At 29.7% G+C, this 22,651-nt stretch overlaps 2 protein-coding genes across 4 annotated transcripts; one reads left to right on the forward strand and one right to left on the reverse strand.

Moving 5' to 3' along the window:
* Positions 1 to 1,957: 1,957 nt before the first annotated feature.
* Positions 1,958 to 11,836, forward strand: LOC119678379 (synaptojanin-1-like). 2 transcript variants are annotated; one of them, XM_038090180.1, is made up of 7 exons: positions 1,958 to 2,133; positions 7,508 to 8,281; positions 8,348 to 9,120; positions 9,177 to 9,836; positions 9,891 to 10,397; positions 10,479 to 11,613; positions 11,676 to 11,836. In XM_038090180.1, the coding sequence occupies exons 2-6, from the start codon at positions 7,609 to 7,611 to the stop codon at positions 11,574 to 11,576; spliced, it is 3,711 nt and encodes a 1,236-aa protein (XP_037946108.1). In that variant the 5' UTR covers positions 1,958 to 2,133; positions 7,508 to 7,608; the 3' UTR covers positions 11,577 to 11,613; positions 11,676 to 11,836. The 2 variants fall into 2 exon arrangements, with proteins under 2 accessions (XP_037946108.1, XP_037946107.1); XM_038090179.1 differs by lacking the exon at positions 1,958 to 2,133 and adding an exon at positions 5,818 to 6,031.
* Positions 11,837 to 14,141: 2,305 nt separating this feature from the next.
* LOC119685809 (tetratricopeptide repeat protein 25-like) lies at positions 14,142 to 18,294 on the reverse strand. 2 transcript variants are annotated; one of them, XM_038100193.1, is made up of 2 exons: positions 18,166 to 18,294; positions 14,142 to 14,801 (listed from the first exon to the last, which is right to left on the reverse strand). In XM_038100193.1, the coding sequence occupies exons 1-2, from the start codon at positions 18,292 to 18,294 to the stop codon at positions 14,142 to 14,144; spliced, it is 789 nt and encodes a 262-aa protein (XP_037956121.1). The 2 variants fall into 2 exon arrangements, with proteins under 2 accessions (XP_037956121.1, XP_037956120.1); XM_038100192.1 differs by lacking the exon at positions 18,166 to 18,294 and adding an exon at positions 14,927 to 15,451.
* Between the last annotated feature and the right edge of the window lie 4,357 nt (positions 18,295 to 22,651).

Genomic DNA, 22,651 nt, shown 5'->3' on the forward strand with positions numbered 1-22,651 from the left:
GAATATGTAATTGATATATATAGAATGTATATAAACGCATTCGTTCGCTTTGGTGTGGATGCACCTTTATAAGTGATGTTTATAAAAGTTTATAGAAGTTCAGCTGCATAAATGAGCTCATTACCATATAATAGGTCTGTTCCACGAGCTACTCATAGTAACTTTGAGTAAACACTGTGTATACATAAGCGCGTTCCACCAGCAAATTTTGAAGTATTTTTAGGCGTATTCGGTGGCTCGCAAGTACGGCAAAAAACAGCAAGTTGTTGGCCTATGCAGGCCTGTACTGGCCGCAATGTATGCAAAACAACAACAATATTTTCTCTACCTCGGCCAGCATAGTTATGCTGGCCAACCACATCGGTCAGTAAAAAAAAAATGTTACCAACGCAATAAGCGAACTATTGTGAACCTTCATTGAAAATTCCAACGAATAGTGCAATCAAATGTCAAAAATTGAGGAAATAAAAATTCAAACAGAATTCAAAAATTTGAAAAATCTTGAAAAGTAACGAAGAAATAATAAGAATGGAGAAATCGTAAGTATTAAGCACATTGAATTTTTTATTATGTTAGTTATTACCAAGTAACATTTATTTTATTTCTTTTAATTTGTAGTTTACATACGTAAAATTAATAAACAAACATAATTTTTGAAGTTTTTCTAAAAAATTTTTTATAGAAATACACCCAAACTATGGACCACAAAGGAAACAAAGTGTTTTCTAGAGTGCTACTTGACACGAAAGGAAGAGAATCTTCAGAGGAGGTTGTTGCGGCATTCATAACATTTAAAAAATCCGTGAAACAACTTGCATCCCTCGGCCTCTGCAAAACGTTGCTTCCTTCTCCCAACATCGACAGTACCTACAAAAATTTACTTATCTTAGTGTTTTATTTTTAAATTTTCAATATTCTTACCATTCCTTTTAATTCCTTGTTCATTTTAATTTTATAATATTTTTATAAAAATATATTTGATTTATATGCACATATACAAGATTTGCTGTTTGTCAAAATAAAACATTTGACAGATTGCAACAGTGATGCCAATGACTCGCGTGGCCAACATAGGCCAACATGCATTTTTTGCCGTACTTGCGAGCCACCGAAAAGGCATTTTGTGTAAATTTTACTTCTGTTTTACTCATGTTTTACTATGAGTAGCTCGTGGAACAGACCTAATGTTAACGTTCATTCATTAATATAAATAAACAAGTGTCTAAATGGAAAGTGTGAATGTACTATTAATTCTTTTCTTTTTTTATAGTGTATTCAAAATGTATTGCTCTATTATTCTTTTGCATTTTTTATAAAAAATACTTGAAAATAGTCGTTTTATATCGATAAAAGCGCAAAGAAATAATAATAGCACTTCAGACTTTAACGATTGTTGAATTATTCTTTTATACAAATTAGGTCTGTTCCACGAGCTACTCGTAGTAACTTTGAGTAACACTGTGTATACACAAATGCGTTCCCCAGTAAATTTCCGAGTAAATGAGAACATCTGAGAGAACATGACATCTTGAAATTTTCGGAATTTAAACATGTTACACAAACTTGTTGATGTGTGAATCAGCTGTTTTAGTTTGAATTTAAATTTTTGTATGGTTTACTTGTGCGGCACTGGTGTTCTCACCAGGCTTTACAAAAACCTGTTCCATGAAATGGCGTGTAAATAGCGCAATTTGGCACTTTATTTCTGTTACACTCTCAGTTTGTATTTTACTTGTGTTTGTAACACCCTTGAGCTACACAACCAACAATACATATTTAACACTCTTATAGTTATATTTGAAATTCGGTTCCTATGTGTATGAATTTAAACTATATATAATAATGTGTTTATTGCTTTACGTCATATGAAATTTAATTTTTTGTAAAAGATTTTAGTTCATATAAAGAATAAATAAAGATTTTTACCATGTGAAGCTCTGTCTGGCCAATATACAATTGTACATTCAATCAAAGTAAATAAGAAGTTCGTGATTGAAATGTTTACCAACACTGCTTTTAAGTTAAAAAAAATGTTGTGCTGTCAATAATCAAATTCATTTTTCCCACAGTGAAAATTTTTGCAGTTTCATATAAAGCTTGGAATTTTTTTATTAATAATATCTCATATTTAAGGTATAAACCAATTTAATAAAATAGTTTTTGTTACAAATCAAAAATAATCATATCTATAGCTATTAGAAAAACTACGAAACTCTTAACAAGAATGAAAATATAAAAATTCAAAGTATTTACAAAGAAAATTCATGTGAAAAATCTATACACTTTGTTTTGTAAAAATGGGGGCGGATTGTGTGATTATGTTCAGTAATGTATTTCAAGTTCACGAAAGGATAAAGCAAGTGTTAAAGCCGTAAAATAAATTCCGATACAGAGCACTGATAACGAAAATCAAAGAATTGCAATTCAAGAAAAAGCATTAAAAATTTACAAACAAACATATGTGATGTACTTTTTACACAAAAAAAAAAAAATATAAAAAATCCAAAAGCTCATCGTTTAAAAGAAAAAATTAAAACTCCAAATTGTATTATTGTAAAATTGTATTAATTAAATAGTTGATTTTATTGTTCACTCTGAACCAGATTGTACTTTAAAATTGAACGCGCTTCTACTAACTCAATATTTTCCGACCACAAATTATTCATATTCAGGTTTCTAACTCCTTCTACAGAAGGCAGAGGAGCGTTATATTTCAAAAAAATTTTCTTTATTTGTGGGTATTTATTAAGAAGCGTAATATCATTAGACTCTTCATTAAAATACATTTGCATTATTAGATCTGCTTTTTTTAAACGGTTATGTACAGCATTTGCTCTTGGTCGCGATGGTCTATCTGAGTCTGAATCGCTGTCATATGTAAAGAAACTTTCGACCATTGGAGATCTATTATATTGAATTTCACTCAACTCGTTGGTAATAGCATTTTTAAAATGCTTTAAAATAATAGCACGTTCTGCAGCGCTGACCAAATGTAACCAGTTATCTTTAAAACGTGGATATGATAAAGCAGCAAGTGACGCATTAATGCCATCATCATGGTTATATCTAAAAATATTATTAAACCGGTAATCGAAGCTCTGAATATAAGTTTCCAATAGAGGTTTGCAATATGCTAAACCTTTTCTATGTATTCTTTTGAATTTTTTTCTCAACGTAAGTAAGCAAGGTAACACAATACCAAAAAATGTGTTTTCCTTTCCTTGCAAAATATCAAGTGCCTCTGTATAAGGTTCCATACATTTCAAATATTCGTATAAATATTTAAATTCTCGTTCATTTATCAAAATATCGAGATTTAATGTTTTCTGAAGTTCCGTTATTTTAGGTCTTATTTTATATATTACTTGTAAAGACTTGTATAAATTGTTCCAATCTCCAGCATGGACTCTGAGAATTTCAAAACCTAATATGTCTTTTATCATTTTCAAATTATGGTCTGAATGTCGACCCCAAAGAATATTACATTTCTTCAGTAAACTGTAATGTAGACCTACCATTATATGAGTCGATGTATGTAAAAATGCATTGGCTTCATTTATAGCGCATAAAGTAAGCGTCTGAGCGACGCACATCAAATCTGCACAAACTTTAATACGAGTATAATTTACTTCATTTCCATTCGCAGTTGCATTGTTCATGATAATACTGTCCAATACTACACCAAATTTCTTAAAAGATGATATAAATGGGTTGTTATAGTTTCCTACGGCGCCGTCTACAACATCATAATTGAATTGAAAGTCCCTCATTACAACTTCTAAGTCTCTAGGTATAGGCCTATAATACGGCGCGTTTACTTGAATTTTGCGAATTGTCACAGCTTTTGATCGCCTGCGCAAATCATCGGAAATCCAGTGCATAGTCACACCAATTCTAAGACAGTCAAATTCTTCGCGAATGTTAATCATAAGGCAAACACATTCAGCATCATTAAAAGTGTAACGCATACCTCTCATTTGTTCATAATGATTGTTAATTATGCTGTCCTCTAATTCCTTCTTGTTCATTATTGTATATCTTTCACCGGGAAAAAGTTTAGCAAAGTATTTATCTTCTATTACGTTTAGCGGACACAATGAGTGTATGAAAAAATTCATAACATCTTTATTAAATTCCTCCTGACTCCTTGATTCCCTTGGTTCAATTAAATGAACTGTTTCATCTTCGGTTTCAGAACTATTACTTCTTTCCATTTTAATATTATTTCGTTACTTCGCGAAGAAATCTCTACCGTGTTTGCTTTGCAAATGGCTTTAGAAATTATAAAATTATTGCGGTAGTCTTTAGTTTAAGTTTCCTTAACAAAGCTTTTATTGGAAGTGACTACACTATTAGTGTAATTGGTAAACGGTTCTATAGTGCGAAAAGTTTCAATCCCGCTCTGTCTGTTGTAGCTTTTGAAGGTTAAAAAGTTCAGAAATTTGCTTTATTGTAATTTAAAAACGTGTTTCGCTGTGATCTAAAGTTTTTTCACACAAAAGTTAAACAATTGTATTTTTTGTTTGTTTTTAAGTATATTAATTATTTGATGTTTTTATATGCATAGTAGAAAATCAAAATCTTTCACAGTCATATAACTAATTTGTGTGCTAATTTACTGTAAATTTTAAACGTAACTGTAGAATCCACAAATGTGCAATCAATTTCCCACCATAGATCTCAGAGTTGTATTTAATTTAAATATTAATATTGAACGATACACCATAAGGGAGATCTTAGCTGCCTTATTAAAAAACCACTTCTTTGTTCAATTTCTTTTTTGTGTTTATTTTATTCGCTTCAAATTTTTTACTGACAAGACTTAAGAGCTGTTTTTAGATTCAAGCATAAACTCATTAGAAAATTCATATATTTGTTAGCTATTCGCAATTGTTTGTACTTAGCATGTTAGGTAGAAATGATCAGGAATGAAAATACATAAAATAAACAACACTTACAACGATAACAGAATCATCTAAAATTATTTAATTAAAAAACACAGATCACACATTTTTAATTTTTTAATATAAAAAAACACTTATAACACATAATGAGAACAAAAATTGATACCCTCAAAAAAACACGTTCTAGGTCATTGCATATTTTGGGCTTTGGGTCGTGCCAAAACATGGAAAAATTTAGGGGGGAAAAAAATAGATGTTTGAAAATTCTTGGATTTAATTCATTTTATAATAGACAAACACACAATCACAAATAGTGGTCCTTTGGTTCTTGTGGTCATTTGAATGCCTCAGTATTCGTTAAACCTTCGTTTGTTACTTTTCAAATTGACTTGAAGTTCTTCTAAATAAAACGATCCTCAGGAACGAATGGAATATGGATGAATTGTTGTTTGTTTTGAAAATTGTAGTGCTTTACTAGTTTCTGAGTATTCATTGCATTCTTCTTTTTAGCTGAACAACATTTTTTTTGTTCTGAGATGTTGATTTTATTCAGTTAGAACCTTAAGATTGAATTAGTTGTAGTAGACGTAGCGAACATAGAAAATGTATAGGGCAGAATGCAGAAAAAGTCATTAATTACGATAGAACACACAGCGCAAAACTATATAAAAACACAAACAACACAAGCTCTATCCGATCACTAAACAGCTCACATACACAGAAGTGCAATGTAATTGGTCATTGTTTGTATCAGCTGATATAAGGTTTCCCCTAAGTTACGTAAAGAAACAATAATTGGTTCTACCATCTCTCCATATTTTTAGTTTGGCACAGATAATCGAATTCATTGCTTTAATAAGGTAAAATGGGTCCGCTGATTCCTTCTAGCGCAACAAATTTGGTTTTTAAAGGCATGAACTACTTCTGCCACAGATGTGCCAGTATTGCCACGAGTAGTAATCGTTTTTGATATATATAGTTCCAGACAGGAAAGACTTCTTCTATGATTAAAATCCAGCACTGGAAAGATTTTTCTTAAAAACGGGCGGTTGAATACGCTTGTGAGTAACAAAATTATTTGTCATTAGGGGAAATATAAATGCGGAATATTGTCACTAGGTCGAAAGGTAACGAATTGGATATAGTAATTATATGCACCTATTCTAATCTATGAATTAAGTACGATTTTAATCATATACCTTTGGTTGACTTTTTAATAACATATAGACCTTTATGTACAATTTTAATCTAATCTTTTTTTACATTGTTTTCGGGGAAATGTATTTACTTTGTAAAAAAGTGTTGAGTTCATTACATTTCCAGTTCAACATTTAGTCAATAAATAACCTTTGCAAAAAATTGCAATGGCAAAAGTACTTATATTTGTGGCGAGTATTGCATGTTACCAAGTTATCACTGGGAGTCCAATTAATAAAAAAAAGTTGATATAAATTTAACCTTAATATCTACAGAAAATTATTAACTATCAAATAATTGCGAACCGAATATCCATCATTAATAAAATTACTGTACACATTTTGAAATTCTAAGTATTATTTTTGATTTCGACACTTAAAAGTGTGAAGAACTGTATTTTTTGTTTGTGTAAGTTTTAAATGAAAACCATAAAATAAAAAAAGGATTTTAAAATTTTGTGAACTATTCCCAAACAAATTAAACAAAAAAGATATTTGCTAAATTTTTAAATTCAGAAGTTAAAAAATGAAATAGCCTCTATAGAAAAAATTTTAAAAATGTTTGAACATTATGTTATGTTATGAATCAGTTAGCATTTTTTAAAACTTCAATTTTGCTTAACTCATTTAAGTGGATAGTGCGTAACAATTCGTAATCCAATAAAAGTGAATACATTATCCTTAATTCACTTTCATTGGATAATGTGTTCTTTCGCACTATCCATTTAAATGAATTTTGGTCGTACTAAAAAATAGTTATAGTATGCAATGCCCCACCATTGCAATTTCAATAGTTATTGTTTTCCGTACATAGTTTTTGAATTTGCATTAGTGCTTCTTGTTTTCATGATCTTTAAAAAGCAAATATATAACTTGAGCATTCAAGCATAAAAGTGTTGTTTAAGTCGCACAAATGTTTTATAGAAACATTTTTAATATTAAAATAATCTGTGAAGAAACTAGGACACAAGTGTAATAATACAGTGATTAAATACTTAAGTTAATTAATAATTAATTTATTTTAAAGAATTTTTCCAAGTTTGTAGAATTTCATAAGAATTAATAATTATTACTAATAGATGGGAGCATATACTGTGTTGAATAGCTTAGATTACATTTAAAAATTTTATTTATTTTATTAATTTCTTAATTTCCCAAAACTTACGTCGTGAAGAATAGTTAACCATTATTTTATAATTGCTGGTTTTCCCGAAATAGCTTATATACATATATCGATTATCATATATCGATTATAAAACAATTAAGATTATTTCGAATTTAATCTAACAGTTTTATTAGTTTTAAACTATTTAATTGTAAATAAATATTTTATCGAGAAAATCAACTATTATTTAACTAAAATATGTTTCAAAGCGCCACTTTTAATTTTTTTTTAATATTTTTCAGATGATCTAGTAAGAAAATTAGAAACCCACTTCCGTTTAATGTAAAAAGGGGAAAAGTCTTTAATAAAACATTCCTAGTTTTATTAATAATTAAATATCAATATGGCTATGTCGAAAGTAATACGTGTTTTGGAGAAATCCATTGCGCCTTCACCGCATAGCGTATTACTGGAACATCGGAATAAAAATGATAGCATACTCTTTGAGTCACATGCTGTGGCTTTGTTAACGTCACAAGAAACCGAAGTTATACGTAAACAGTATTCTAAAGTATGTGATGCTTATGGTTGCTTGGGAGTTCTTCAATTGAATGCTGGCGAAAGTACTGTGCTCTTTCTAGTGCTGGTCACTGGTTGTGTGTCGATGGGAAAAATTGGTGATGTAGAAATTTTTCGCATCACACAAACCCAATTCGTATCATTGCAGAATGCAGCACCTAATGAGGATAAAATTTCGGAAGTTCGAAAACTACTTAACTCGGGAACATTTTATTTTGCTCACACAAATACTAGTTCAATAAGTATTAGTAAATTTGACATTACATTATGTGCTCAGCGTCGTTATCAAACTGATGAAACGGATAATCGTTTTTTCTGGAATCGTATGATGCATATACATATGTTGCGTTACGGTATAGATTGTCAGGCTTGGTTGATAAAAACTATGTGTGGTTCGGTTGAAGTTCGGACGGTATATATCGGTGCAAAGCAAGCAAGAGCAGCAATTATATCACGTTTAAGTTGTGAACGTGCTGGTACACGGTTTAATGTAAGAGGTAAAAACTTCTAACCTTATTTACTATATTAAAATTTATATACTTACATATATATTTCATTTTCAGGTACTAATGATGAAGGACATGTAGCAAATTTTGTGGAAACGGAGCAAGTAATTTATGTTGATAATGAGGTTACTAGTTACGTACAAACTCGTGGTTCAGTACCGCTCTTTTGGGAACAGCCTGGAGTTCAAGTGGGTTCCCATAAAGTTAAGTTATCGCGCGGATTTGAGGCTTCTGCCGCTGCTTTTGATCGTCATATGTCTATGATGAAACAACGCTACGGTTACCAAACTATTATAAATTTATTAGGCACTTCACTTATTGGCAGCAAAGAAGGAGAAGCTATGCTTAGCAATGAGTTTCAGCGGCATCATGGTATGTCGGCACATAAAGATGTACCACACATTATATTCGACTACCATCAGGAATGCAGAGGTGGTAATTTTTCTGCTTTATCCAAACTAAAGGAACGTTTAAATGCATCCGGTGTTAATTACGGCATTTTCTACGCATGTAACGATGAAGTGGTACGTGAGCAATTTGGTGTTATACGAACAAACTGCTTGGATTGCTTAGACCGCACAAACTGTGTGCAAACGTATTTAGGTTTGGATACATTAAATCAACAAATAATAGCTTTGAAACTGGGTGAGAAGAAACAGAATTTTTCTCGTTTTGAAGAAATTTTTCGGCAAATGTGGATAAATAATGGTAATGAAGTAAGTAAAATATATGCGGGTACGGGTGCGATCCAGGGTGGTTCAAAACTAATGGATGGCGCACGTTCAGCTGCGCGGACTATACAAAACAATTTATTGGACAACTCAAAACAGGTAATTATCGCGCAATAAGTGTTTTTGCTGAATATGAATTTTATTTGAATTTGCAGGAAGCAATTGACATTTTGCTAGTGGGCTCAACACTAAGTTCAGAGTTAGCGGATCGTGCTCGAATACTATTGCCTTCAAATATGTTACATGCACCTACGACAGTATTACGTGAAATGTGTAAACGATATACTGAGTACATAAAACCGAAAACAGCTCGAATTGCAGTAGGCACTTACAACGTAAATGGCGGGAAGCATTTCCGTAGTATCGTTTTTAAGGATTCTTTATCAGATTGGCTGTTGGATTCGCATGCACTGGCACGCTCAAAAGCTTTAGTTGATGTCAATAATCCATCCGAGAATGCTGGTCATCCCGTGGATATTTATGCTATAGGTTTTCAGGAAATTGTTGATCTTAATGCTTCAAATATTGTTGCAGCAAGTACAGATAATGCAAAATTATGGGCTGAGGAATTGCAGAAAACTATATCTCGAGATAACGATTATGTATTGCTGACTTACCAACAACTCGTAGGCGTGTGTCTCTACATATATGTACGTCCAGAGCATGCACCACATATACGTGATGTAGCTATCGATTGTGTTAAGACGGGCTTAGGCGGAGCAACTGGTAACAAAGGTGCTTGCGCTATACGTTTTGTGTTACATGGTACATCGATATGTTTCGTTTGTGCACATTTCGCTGCTGGACAATCTCAGGTTTGCATATATTTGATTCATAATATTGTATTCTGTTAACTAAACGTACAATAGGTGGCTGAGCGTAATGCTGATTATGCAGAGATAACTAGAAAATTAGCTTTTCCAATGGGGCGAACGCTTAAATCACATGATTGGGTGTTTTGGTGTGGTGACTTTAATTATCGAATTGATATGGATAAGGAAGAATTAAAAGAAGCAGTTCGCAATGGTGATTTGGCAGCAGTTTTGGAAAATGAGCAATTAAGAAAAGAGCAAGAAGCAAACAATGTTTTCAGTGATTTTCTGGAAGGTGAAATATCTTTTGATCCAACTTACAAATATGATTTGTTTAGTGAAGATTATGATACATCTGAAAAGCAACGTGCACCAGCCTGGACAGATAGAGTTTTATGGAGACGTCGAAAAGCATTAGCAGAATCTGATTTTATAGCTACCGAATGGAATCCGGGAAAGTTAATACATTATGGTCGTTCAGAACTTAAACAAAGCGATCATCGTCCAGTAATTGCAATTATTGATGCTGAAATTGTAGAAATTGAACAGCAACGTCGTCGTGAAGTAAGAAAAAATTAAATTTTTGTTATATATGTTAAACACTGATAAATTTTAACAAATTTGTTGTCTGCTATTTTTGAATAGGTTTTCGAAGAAGTTATAAAAGATTTGGGCCCACCGGATTCGACAATCGTGGTACATGTAATCGAAGCTTCTGCGGATGAAGACGGACCCACAATTTATGATGAAAATGTTATGTCAACTTTAATACAGGAATTATCTAAAATGGGTGAAGTAACACTTGTACGTTATGTCGAAGACACAATGTGGGTTACATTCCGTGATGGTGAATCGGCTCTGAATGCTGTTGCTAAACGTCAAACTAATATTTGCGGTTTGGAATTGCATTTTGAATTAAAATCTGAAGATTGGCAGCATTTAGTTGATAATGAAATCGAATTATGTACGACTAACACTATTGCACTGTGTGCAAATCCCCAGGAACAAGCACAATTAATTAACGTTACACCTGAAATACCGCAAAGACCAAAGCAGCCACCAGCACGTCCTGCACCGGCCCGACCACCTATGCCTATGTCACCGAAAAATTCACCACGACATTTACCACATGTTGGTGTTATTAGTGTGGTGCCGGAAATGTTACAGAAACCTGCTAAGCCCCCTATGCCACCACAACCAATGCAGCAACCACTTCAGCCTATACAAGTAGCGCCCCAGCGTCCAGCAGCTATAAGTGCATTGGCTAATAGTGGAGAAAACACTCCTTCATCTAAATCTCAAACGCCTACTGAACAACAGTCGCCGTTACATTCATCATCTGGTAAAGGGTCGCCGGTTGGATCCGGTTCAGGAGGTGGAGGCTCTGTACCACCTACGCCTCCACGACAAACGCAAAGTAAAAATGTAACACCAGTTTCAACGCCTTTACATCAGTCTAAACAAGCATCTGCAGATTTGGGAGATAATTATGATTTAACAAGCAATATTTATGAAGAAATACAAGATGATATGCCGGCTCCAAGGCATCCACCGCCACCTTTTCCACCGGCAATGTGTACAGACAATGCTAATAATATAGAAAGTCCACGTCGAGCTGTAACAGTACCGAATGGAGCACCAATGGGTCCACCGCCACCGTTACCTGCCAGACGTGGGCCACCTCCTATACCTAATCGTAGCAGCAATGCACCACCTCTACCGAATAGGCCAAATAATTACTAAAGCAAATCAAATTGTAGCGAAAATAATTATTACTATGGTACATTATTAACGCCCGTATAATTTTAGTATATTTCATATCTTTCTCTTTTTTGTCTTTAGAAACTACAAAAGAGTACTTAAATAGACTACAAAGATCTGCTTTACTCAACACTATTAGGCCAATAATAATGCATATGGCAATATAGCTTTATCACATAACGAGCATTCCAAACAATTAATTATAATTTTTAAATCAATATATGTATATATATAACGAAAGTTGTAATTTATTATATACGTTAATACTTTTAAATATTTTTAATTTATCCTGTAATTTTATTATTATTTATTTTATTTATATATTGGCTAAGTGTAATGTATTAATAAAATCTTGCCAAATAATAGGAACAATTATTAAACTTATGAAGAAAGTATATAGTATACATAGTCCAAATTTATTACGTTATTGAAAAGGTTTATATATTTTAGTTAAGTTATAATTAATAATAATTTATTGTGAAACTCTACAGTTGTATTATAATTTGGTATTTACATATTATAAAAACAATATCAAAAATTCCTTTAAAGTTACTATTATAATATATGGATGAATATATTTCTTTAAAACTGGGTAAAAAATTGGTTATTTTTTATTGTGAATGTATGCAAAAATGCAACAAAATTTTAAATGAATTTATTATATCATATAAGTGATATATATAGTTATATATTTATTTGAAATAATATATATATAATGCGCTTAGCATTTAGTAACAAAATATCATAACAAAAACCTAACTATAAAATTATATGTAGCAGCTGTTTTTAGAAGCAATACATTTAACATAATTAAGTAAGAATTTCTACCTTTCTGAAGTGTGAAAATATTTTAAATAATTTAATTGAAAATAATTATTTTATATTAAAAAGAATATTTACATGAAGTTAGTATATTTTAGAAACCTATTAGTTACTGATAAACATTCTAGTAGAAAATTGAATATAACTACTGCTCAGTAAAGTCATACTTGAAGTGAATTTATAATATTGTCCATACAAAACAAGTAATTCTTTAAACAGTTAATTAATATGTCTTAAAAATTTTATTTCTCTATATGTGGACTTCCCAAAATAACTAAATTAATAACTAAAATGAAATAATAATGAAATTTTTATATATTTGGCATGACTTCGATTTCCTAAGCACGTTAATTTGACTATGGATTTTAGTATAGGCAGCTCATTCTTTTACAATATATATAGATATAGATTATTTTTTGAGTTATCTTAGTTTAAAATTGTTAAATTTTTACATTGGTTAGATTTACAAAAAACTTGCAAATTTTTATATGCAAATTTTAATAATAATTTTTTATTTTACGGACTATTTGGTCAATAATTAATAATAAACTTTTTCAAAATTTTCATCAGGGTATAGTAAGTGTATTTATAATTCCTTTCGATTTTATCTGGCGTATAGGTTTCTATGGGTTATCAAAACAACAAGTAGACGCTACAGACGTTCCATCTACTTGTTTTTGGTGGTTTTTTAATAAACAATTCCAACTATGAATCCTGATACTCTAAAAAATGAACTATATTAATATATATCGTTGTATACAATTCTATTCATAATAAGTGCTATTACAAAAATCCGTTCTCAAATAGGTATGTTCAGAATAACGAAATCGTGCCTCAAGTATTTATATATATTCATATATTATTATTAGGTTCTAAAATAGAATAATTATAATTATTTAAAGTCACAAAACTCAAAACATTCAGAAAGTATTAAAAGTTATATATATCTTTTATGAAGGATGAACAATTTCAAAGTGCTAGTCAAATATTTAAAATTAAAATATTTAAAACAACTAAAGGCTCTCTACCTAAGTAAAAAATGAACAAATAAAATTAGTAATCAAATAAATATGTAATGAAAAATACACACTAAAATGCAGGCATGCATATATTATTGTTATTATGTACTACATTGCTTTTGGAAGCGATTTAACAAGTTATTAAAAAATACAAGATAATAAATGTATTATTAGTAAATCATATATAAACGTTATATTGTATAAAATATGTATAAAATTAATAAAATTGCATTATATATATTTTACATAGTATGCTTTAAATTTAATGTCATAAAGGTTTTAGTGTTCGATAAGAGCTCAGAAAATGATAAGAAGAAATGTTTAAAAGGGGAAGTTTTTATTAAGTGTGATTTTGTGATTCAAGCTAGCAGAGCACATAATAAGATTTTTATTTATTTATTTGTAAGTTAACATTAAAATTAATTTTAAAGTTAACTAAGAATAAAGAACTGGACTGCTAAAGAATAAGGAACTGATTCTACTGAATTGTATCTAATTATTCTAAATCATCTGCAAGTACACTGAATTAAAAAAACACGATGAAATCTATTTTAAAATTACAAATTTTATTTTTAGATACATTAATTACTAAACACTAATAGCACTCTATCAACAAGCGAATAAATCTATTTTCTTTAAAATTTAAACAATTTAAAACTATTATAATTTTTTCTTAAAATTAAAAAACAAACATTTGATTTTAATATTAGAAACCTTTGGGCAAGGTATCTAAAGGAAAATTCTTGCGGTTTTGTAATGCAGTGCACGGTCGTTGTTGACGCCAAAACTCCTGACGTTTATTAAGAAACTCCACTGCTTCTTTAGCATAAGCTGATATATTTTCAGTGTTAGTATCGGCACGCACTAGATCTGGATGTTTCAGTAGATTTTCCAAATATTCTTTATCAATGCATAGCTCACCTAATAGCTTTCTAGCATTTCTTCGTTCTAGTTCGGCTTTTGTTGGTTTAGGACGTGTTGGTCGACAACTGTTCAACTGTGAGGATTTTGGTGTATTGTCACCCGATTTTTTTAGCTTCACCTTTGGTAGTGGTTTAACACTAGCACCACGGTCAACACTTCCAATAGTATTTTCTATTGCTTCTTGAGTTTTTTGTACTCCTAAACGAAATGTATCCAATTCTGGTCGTGCACGTAAACCGCGATGAAAAAACATTAAACTCTGTTCGAATTGGCCAAGATAATAAAGAGCCTCAGCCTTTTGGTATATTGCACGTATATTGTTTTTCTCTTCAGTTAGTGCAGTTTCAGCATCACACAGTGCTTTAGAGGCTTCACCCAATAATAAGTAACATTTGCTACGTGAGATGAGTGCATTCATGTCAGTGTTATTGAGTTCCAGTGCCTGAAATTAAAAGAAAAGAAAATTACTATTAAAAAAGTGTTCTAACACAAATAGGTATTATTTTTGCTTAATTAAGAATAAATTAGTGTATTTAAAGGAATTGTGGTCCTTTCTGCAACTCTAACCTTTGTGAAAAAATGTATAGCATTTTCAGGATTAGCATTTTTTATTTCTTTTAAACCTAGTGCGATTATAGAATTTATATCTGCTTCATCAGGTATAATCATTGCCTCATTACGATCCTGTTTTTGTTTAATTTGTAAACTTTGTTTTATATCGAAAGCACCAGCGCTAACAGCAGCTGCTCGATCCTTATCCGTGTAGAAGTCGATAAAATTTTCTTTCGGTTTCTTCTTCTTCAGTAATTGATCATCCATATGTTTTCGCATTGCACGAAGTTCTGCTTCTATGCGATTACCACGTGTCACAGTACTCTTTTCTAACTCTCCACCATCACCTTGCTTTGCAGCCGTTTTACCCATTAATCCACGGCCATCGCGTGTTTTAAGCTTAAAAGGCGATGAAGTTCTTCGCTTACTGCGCTTTTCATCTTCATATGGTGGCTCTTCATCGACCTGCACTCCAACAAAGCTTTGCAATAATTCCTGTTCTTTATCGACAGCTAAGAATTGTTTAAGTACATTTGACATTTTTGTATAGAATTTATTTATTGTTTATATTGAAATAATTTTTATAAAGAAAAGAACTGATACTAGAATCAAAACGGATGAAGTGTTAAAATTCACACTTCGCTTTTCCAATAACAAGAAAATGAAAAATTGATTGATTGGTTGTTGCCAGGAAACTGATACGTTAATCAATATGCGGGTTACGTTTTTGCAAAATCCACATGTGGTCATACAAGTGACCTACTAAAACTGTAAAACTGTGAAGGAACTATTTGTATAAAGTAACAGAACTCAGTTCTTGTTTATTTCCAAACAGAAACATTTGTTTATGAATGTTTTCAATAAAAATAACAACAAATATTTTTTCAGTAGAAAGTATTGTTTAAATTTCCTGAGTTCGGGTATGTTCTTATTAACAAATTAAAGGTCATTATCCCCCCACTAAAAGTAGAAATAATATAATTTTTGTTTTGAATGTATTACTAATAAGTTCTTCTGGATGTTATAAGCAAATATCTAGGATCATGGGCGTACACAGGGCCAAAATTAGGGGGTGGCGGCGCTGATATACTTATTTGATATTATTACATATTTTAAAGTGTGAGGAGAGTACCTACTCTTTAGTACTTTTTTCTTTTTGGCTTATATTAACTAGTATATTTCACCCCTAGTTCATTGAAAACTTCAAAATTAGATTTTGTTTACAAAAAAGATAAATTTTAAACTTTTCTTGTAAGCAGAATAATAAAAAATTTAATAAAAACAATAATAACATTTTAAAAAAGGAGGGGGGGGATAGGCTCCCGTTTCTACTTATGTACGCCCATGTCTAGGACTCTATATTTGGGATTCAGTGCTAATCATTTAAATTAAATTTTCAATTATTACTTAAAAATATTTTCACTTAATGAATCTCAGCCTACTATAGTTGATTTCTATTATTTTCAAACTATATATATAAAATTTATAGAATAGACTGTGCGTTTTGATTTTTCAATTGGATAATTAGGTTAATTTTGGACTGCTAGGCTCAAATCAGCAACCCATTTTTGTAGACATCTGAGTATCTAGCAATAAAGGATGAGTGTGAAAAATTTGGGTTTTTAAAGGGTTAAAAAAAAAATTTGTATTTAGAGACATGAATTTCATTTCTTTAATAAACTTGTCACAAATATATAGATAAATATTTTTGTCTGAACAGATATCTAGTTCAGAAATACCACAGTAAGCGATACACATATATAACAAAAGAGAAGATACAAGCCCACTTGGTAATAAACTATATTAAATGAAATTGTGCATATATATGTTATGTGCTTTATAAATAAAGATGTTTATTAAGAACCTCTATAAAATTCTTTAATTGCATCAATGACTTTGTGAATTCTATCTACATAAGAAGGAGGTCCGATATGAAAACTTACAAGGTAACGAAAAGTTTTGTAAAAAAACTAAAACTATATAGGCGAAATTTGTTATCGATTAAAGAGGAATGACCTCACACTTCACAGTTTGGTCGGAGGCATCACAGGCTACGATATAGGTGGGCATCAAATGTTCACTAAGGGTAATAACGCTAATCTAACATGTCAATCATATCTCGAAGATGTAGAGAATTTAGAGCATTTCGTTTGTAATTACATATTACATTCGCAAGAAATAAACTGAGGTTATCTTGGATTCATTAAGGAAAGCAAGAAAATTAAGTAAGAGTAGTCAAAGAGTAGAGTTGTTTTAGGTACTTTTGTGATTTACTAATAGAGCTTATGGATTTTTATACTTTATATGGGTTCTTTCTATATGGGTAAGCTTTTCGCTCTCATTGCATCTATACTTAAATTAATATACATATTCTTCGTTTTATTGTATACGTGTAATTAACGATAAATTGTTGTTGAAAAATGACTACGGAACTATCAAATTTTAAGATTTTAGTGGACATTTATATTGTAAGGCGTTGGGCGTTTACACGTAGCTAATAGTCCTAGCTAATAGTCACGAATTATAAAATAGAAAAATTAATCCAATAACGTAATTTGTGACATTAAAAATATTTATGATAAATGTTAACTAATTTCATTAAATTGAATATTTAATGTATTAATAACAGAGAAGAAAATTCTGACCTGCATAAATTTATTTTTTATTTAAATGCAGGTATTTCAGTTATTGCCATATATCCGTTAAAAGTCCTTTGGAAAATATTTAATTGTCTGTCAATTATTTTTTGGAATTCAAGTGCCAAAAATCGAGCATTGCAAATAATTTACTATAATAAGATATATTTTCCTTTAATATAAGATGTTATATATATATATATATTCATGAGATTTAACAAATGTGCCTCTTAAATAATTTATATTAATTTTGTAACAGAAGCGTTAACTTTTCAACTCAAATGCTAACTTAAATGAAATAATTTTATTTATTTTTATTGCAAATTATAAAAGTCATATGTTAGTTTCATTGCAATTTCAAACATAATATTTTAAAGTTTCATTTAAAGCAAAAAAAACTTCATTTTAAATCAAAATAATACTGACCCTTTAAAAATATATAAATTTTATGGCAGATTAACTTTTTAGTTAATATTTCATATAGAAAAAATAAAATAATAAAAATGATATTATTTATATTAAACAAACTCAACGTCAACAAGAAAATGTTAAGCTCATTTATAAAATTTGAATAACTTCAAATTGGTCTAAAAGCATTTGGTATAAAAGTATGCCTACCTGATTATAACCGCGTAAAGCTTTGTCATATTCACGAACTTTCATGTGGTTGTTGGCTTGGTCGCACAGCAGTTTTATAGCAGTTTCAATCTCTTCAAGAGAATCAACTTTGGACTTTTTTCTAGGCATATTTCATAATTTGTGAATATAATATATGCACATATATTATTGTATTGTAGAATTATATATAATTAATTATATATTTGTTATAAAAGTTGTTATATATTCATTGATATTAAATTATGTAAATATATATTTTATTGCAGTTTAATAAGTAGTTTTATTGTAGTTTAATAAAATATTATTTAAAATTTTTATTTAGTTTTCCGATGCATTACAATTTTAAATTTATGTCACATTTTTGTATATATGTATATTCATTATTAAATTGCCGTTTTTTAAGGAATTATTTCTTTTTTAAATATAAATTTTTTTTTAGTTTTTTTTTTCTATTTTTATTTAAATTTTCCGTATAAGTTGTATAATTTCATTTAATATATTAACTTTTTATTTGAAATTATTTCTATTCTATTTTTATTTCAACTATCACATATTTATTTTTAGAAATAACTTCATAATCTCTACAAAATACTTAATTATTTTCATTTTAAGGAAGTGATTATGAACTTCAGTTTAATATATATTTTTATTATTTACATCACTCTATTAACTGACAGAGACACGTCCTTTTTCGTTTATATTCGTATTTCGACTAAATTTTAATAGTAATAATTTTGGTCGTTTCCCTTATAACCACGAAATCTGTGGAGCGCATACAAAACAATTTCGAGGTTGTTGGGGGTGGCATGCCTGGTTGCATGTGATGACAATCAGTAATAAACTTCAATAAAGAGTCATTAACTTTGTTTGTCAACAATTTTGAGGGAAAAATTCCTTCAAATCGAAATTCGCCAAACTTAGACATAAATGTTAAATTTGATGGCAAAAATATTTATAAGTTTTGTAAAAATTTAATGAAGTCATACATATATATTGTAAAAATTCTTAACGAGCTTTGTAGGTTAGTTTACAATGATTAACTTATATATAAAAAAAATATTTGATGAAGTAATGCATTGCCGTGGCATTTAACTTTGGAGTTTTGACTATATTTTTATAAAGTTGCAAACTTAGTTTAGATGGTAGATACAGGTGTAAGCAATTTCTTGTGGGACAGGATACACTTAGACCTTAAGAAATAGATGTACAAGAAATTTTAAAACACACTATATGATTTTGAGTATATAATTATTTATTTTGTCGGGCGTTAGATCGGTTTTGTTTTATATTACTTTAAATAATATAAAAAATGTAAATAAAAATACTAATTTTATTTGTTAATTTAAAAAAAAAAAGAATAGTTCATTTATTTAAAACGGATATTTACGTTTAATTCATAAACTATCTTCACCATCTTCCATCTTCAGTGTTATATTAATACCAATATTATTAAGGCCGATATTTACAAAAATTTTAAGGATAATTGATAAAATTTTTTATTTTTTAATAATAATAAAAAAATTGGGGCAATTAGATTGAAGAAACACTTTTATTAAAATCGTTTGGTCATAAAATAATTAGGACCTGTGCGAGTCAATTTATTTGAATTCGAACACGGCCTTAAATTCAACAATTTTAAGAAAACTTAATTAATATAATCCTTAATACTTACTATAAAGCAAATTTGTTTGATATAATCTTTAATTCTGGGCTTAGAAACTATGGGAATGTATGAAAGATTGTCATTCAAATAAATTATTCTCAATTTTAGTTTTAATCAAAATTTTTGTTTCATTCTATTCGATGTGAGGAGCGATAATTACATATCCATTTTTATCTATTTTTTAAATGTTTTGCTATTGTGTACAAAGTTTATTTTAGGATGATAATCTAGTGTTAGTTGTGAATATAGGCGAAGTGATCATGTAACCAATACTTAGCTTTAATAAAACAAGTAAGTCTTTAATGTCTACATGAAAGATATTATTAATAAGAAATTAACAACTAATATCTAATATCAAATCAGATGTCATTCTAATACAGGATGATCGTTTTCAAAGAGTCTTAAAGTTATTTTCTAGGTGTGTTTTTTCTGTATATATGGTAACACAATGACCCAATAGACCTAAGTGGATCCACTAGAAATCGCCGGGATAACCTATCCATTAGGTTAAAGTGATTTTGCCTCACGACAATGTTCGGTCACATGTTGCAAGACAAGTAAAAAATACGTGAGAAGCACTTAAATGGGAAATTTTATCGTATGCTCCCATTATCCTGATTGTGCTACATGAGATTATTACTTTTTGTGATTAATGCAAAGCGCTCTTTGTGACTAACACTCGATGAATAATTCGCATCAAAAATTTTTTTTCTATCTATAACCTATAAATTTGCCAGAAAGATGGTCGAGAGTCATAGCTTTAGATGACAAATATTTGGATTTAAATAAAATTTACTATTTCTTAGAAAGAAACCTGTTTTTTTTTGCAAAAAGATCCAAAATCGTGCACAGTACTTAAGTAATGCATTTGCTCAACTTAATTTTTGTCATTACTAGCTTCTGTGGCTAGACTATAGTAGTCTAATCGTGAGTTGGATATTATTCGAATATTAAGGTTTGTTTTATACTGATGTAATACAATATATATATACTTACTTATTTATATTTTTTGGGCAGAATATATATGCAAAAATAATATTTGTTAATTATTGTATATCATTGGATAAAAAATCAGACATAACTTTAAACTTTTGATATATTGAAATTAATTACTACTATTAAAGTTTTTATTAAAAATTATATCATCATTTTAGTAACTTAAAGCAATTAGTAGCACGCATACGCCCGATGGTGCAACATCGCAAATAGGCAATTTAAATTCAGTTTCCGTTTAACTTCTTTAAACTTTCAACACGCACCAACTGCGCAAGAGACGTAAGGCGTAAGGTATAAGGATTTTTGACATGGAAACCTTTTGAAGTTTACACGCAGTGAGTAAACATCGATAAGCTTTTAATTGTTAAACTATAAAAACAATAAACAAATAACATACAATACAAAATAGAAATAATGGCGCTAAAGCAAAAATTCTTGTTAATTGAAGTTGATTGGAAATGTGAGCTTAGATAAAGTGTGAAATTGCAGTGTATTCTGCTTAATGATAAGCGAAAGATATATATATATAATCAATATGATATAAAACTGTATTGTGTATACAATAGTAATTTCCATAATATTTACTTTTGATTTCATGAATACTTCTTTTACGAAGGCAACAATTTAACTGTTGCTATATAAGTTGCCCATCTACTATATACGACATATAGTCGTATATAAACACTCATGTGCATGGAAATTGGTAAAAGCCCTTCAATCACAATAAATTACATATTGATAAGCTGGTGTAAATTTATGCCAAATAACATGTTATGAGTTGTCAACACAATTAGCGTGGCATGTGTATAATCAGGGAATTAGAACAGACAATTGACGGTGTTTCACGAGCTCCATGGCAAGGAGTTGACATGTCATTATTCGATTTAATTTTATAACTTGTTTACAATGTTATGAATAACCAATAAATTTGATAGAAATTGTGTACAATGATTATCTTTTTCCACAATAAATAAAACAATCGGAATTCATTTATAAATAACAGCAAAAGAAGTATGGCGGAGCTGGCCAGCTTATAAAATAGGGTTCGGTGATTAAAGGATGTGTGAATACACAGTTAGTAAATAAATATTTAATTAAAAAATGTTTAGTGCTATCTAGTCTTTTCATCAAAATTTGATAACAATTTAGTAATAAAACTTATATTAATTATTTATATAAAAAATGAGTAATATAAATTATTTAATTCAAAGTGTGAGATTTTAACTCAATAAAACCACTTTTTAGCAATGAATGGATAAGATTTCTACAGCAGTGTGGAAACGTTATTCCACAGCAGTGTGAAAACATTATTCCACAGAACAGAAGTGTGGAAACTTTAATCCATAACAGCGCAATGTGGTGGCACCACATACAACTTCGTGATGTATAATGAAAATTCACCACTAAAAAAAGTGCTGCAAAGAAACACAGCCAGAGATGCTAAAAACAGCAGAAGCGTTCAGTCATCTCATACGACAAAATTTTTTGGATCTTCCTTAGTCCATTCACGATGTTAAAGTGGTGACCCCAACGTGATTTGAATACGTGACTTTCTAGACTACTTCTAATCAACCTTTTTATTGATATATTGGATAATATAGAAAGTATGTATAATACTTAAGGATATATAATATATCCTGATGTAGAAAAAAGATAATTATATAATTATTATAAAATAAATATAAAATATATATAAATTGAGATAAGTAATAAAAACATGACAATATAACAAATAATACTGTTAAAGTAAAATAAATAAAAATAAAACAATAAAATAGTATATATTGTTGAGAAAAATGGTAATGTTGCCCTAATCTCCGACTTACT

Source organism: Teleopsis dalmanni, chromosome 2 (genome assembly GCF_002237135.1).
Source record: "Teleopsis dalmanni isolate 2A chromosome 2, ASM223713v2, whole genome shotgun sequence".
NCBI classification, from domain to species: domain Eukaryota; kingdom Metazoa; phylum Arthropoda; class Insecta; order Diptera; family Diopsidae; genus Teleopsis; species Teleopsis dalmanni.

What these genes read in the sequence shown, in the direction of transcription:
- LOC119678379 (XM_038090180.1), top strand. Translation starts at nt 7,609, where the DNA reads ATGGCTATGTCGAAAGTAATACGTGTTTTGGAGAAATCCATTGCGCCT. An exon ending in TACACGGTTTAATGTAAGAG is followed by an intron (nt 8,282 to 8,347) that starts GTAAAAACTTCT and finishes TTTCATTTTCAG; the next exon opens with GTACTAATGATGAAGGACAT. An exon ending in AACAGCAACGTCGTCGTGAA is followed by an intron (nt 10,398 to 10,478) that starts GTAAGAAAAAAT and finishes ATTTTTGAATAG; the next exon opens with GTTTTCGAAGAAGTTATAAA.
- LOC119685809 (XM_038100192.1), bottom strand. Translation starts at nt 15,451, where the DNA reads ATGTCAAATGTACTTAAACAATTCTTAGCTGTCGATAAAGAACAGGAA. An exon ending in CTATACATTTTTTCACAAAG is followed by an intron (nt 14,802 to 14,926) that starts GTTAGAGTTGCA and finishes TTTTAATTTCAG; the next exon opens with GCACTGGAACTCAATAACAC.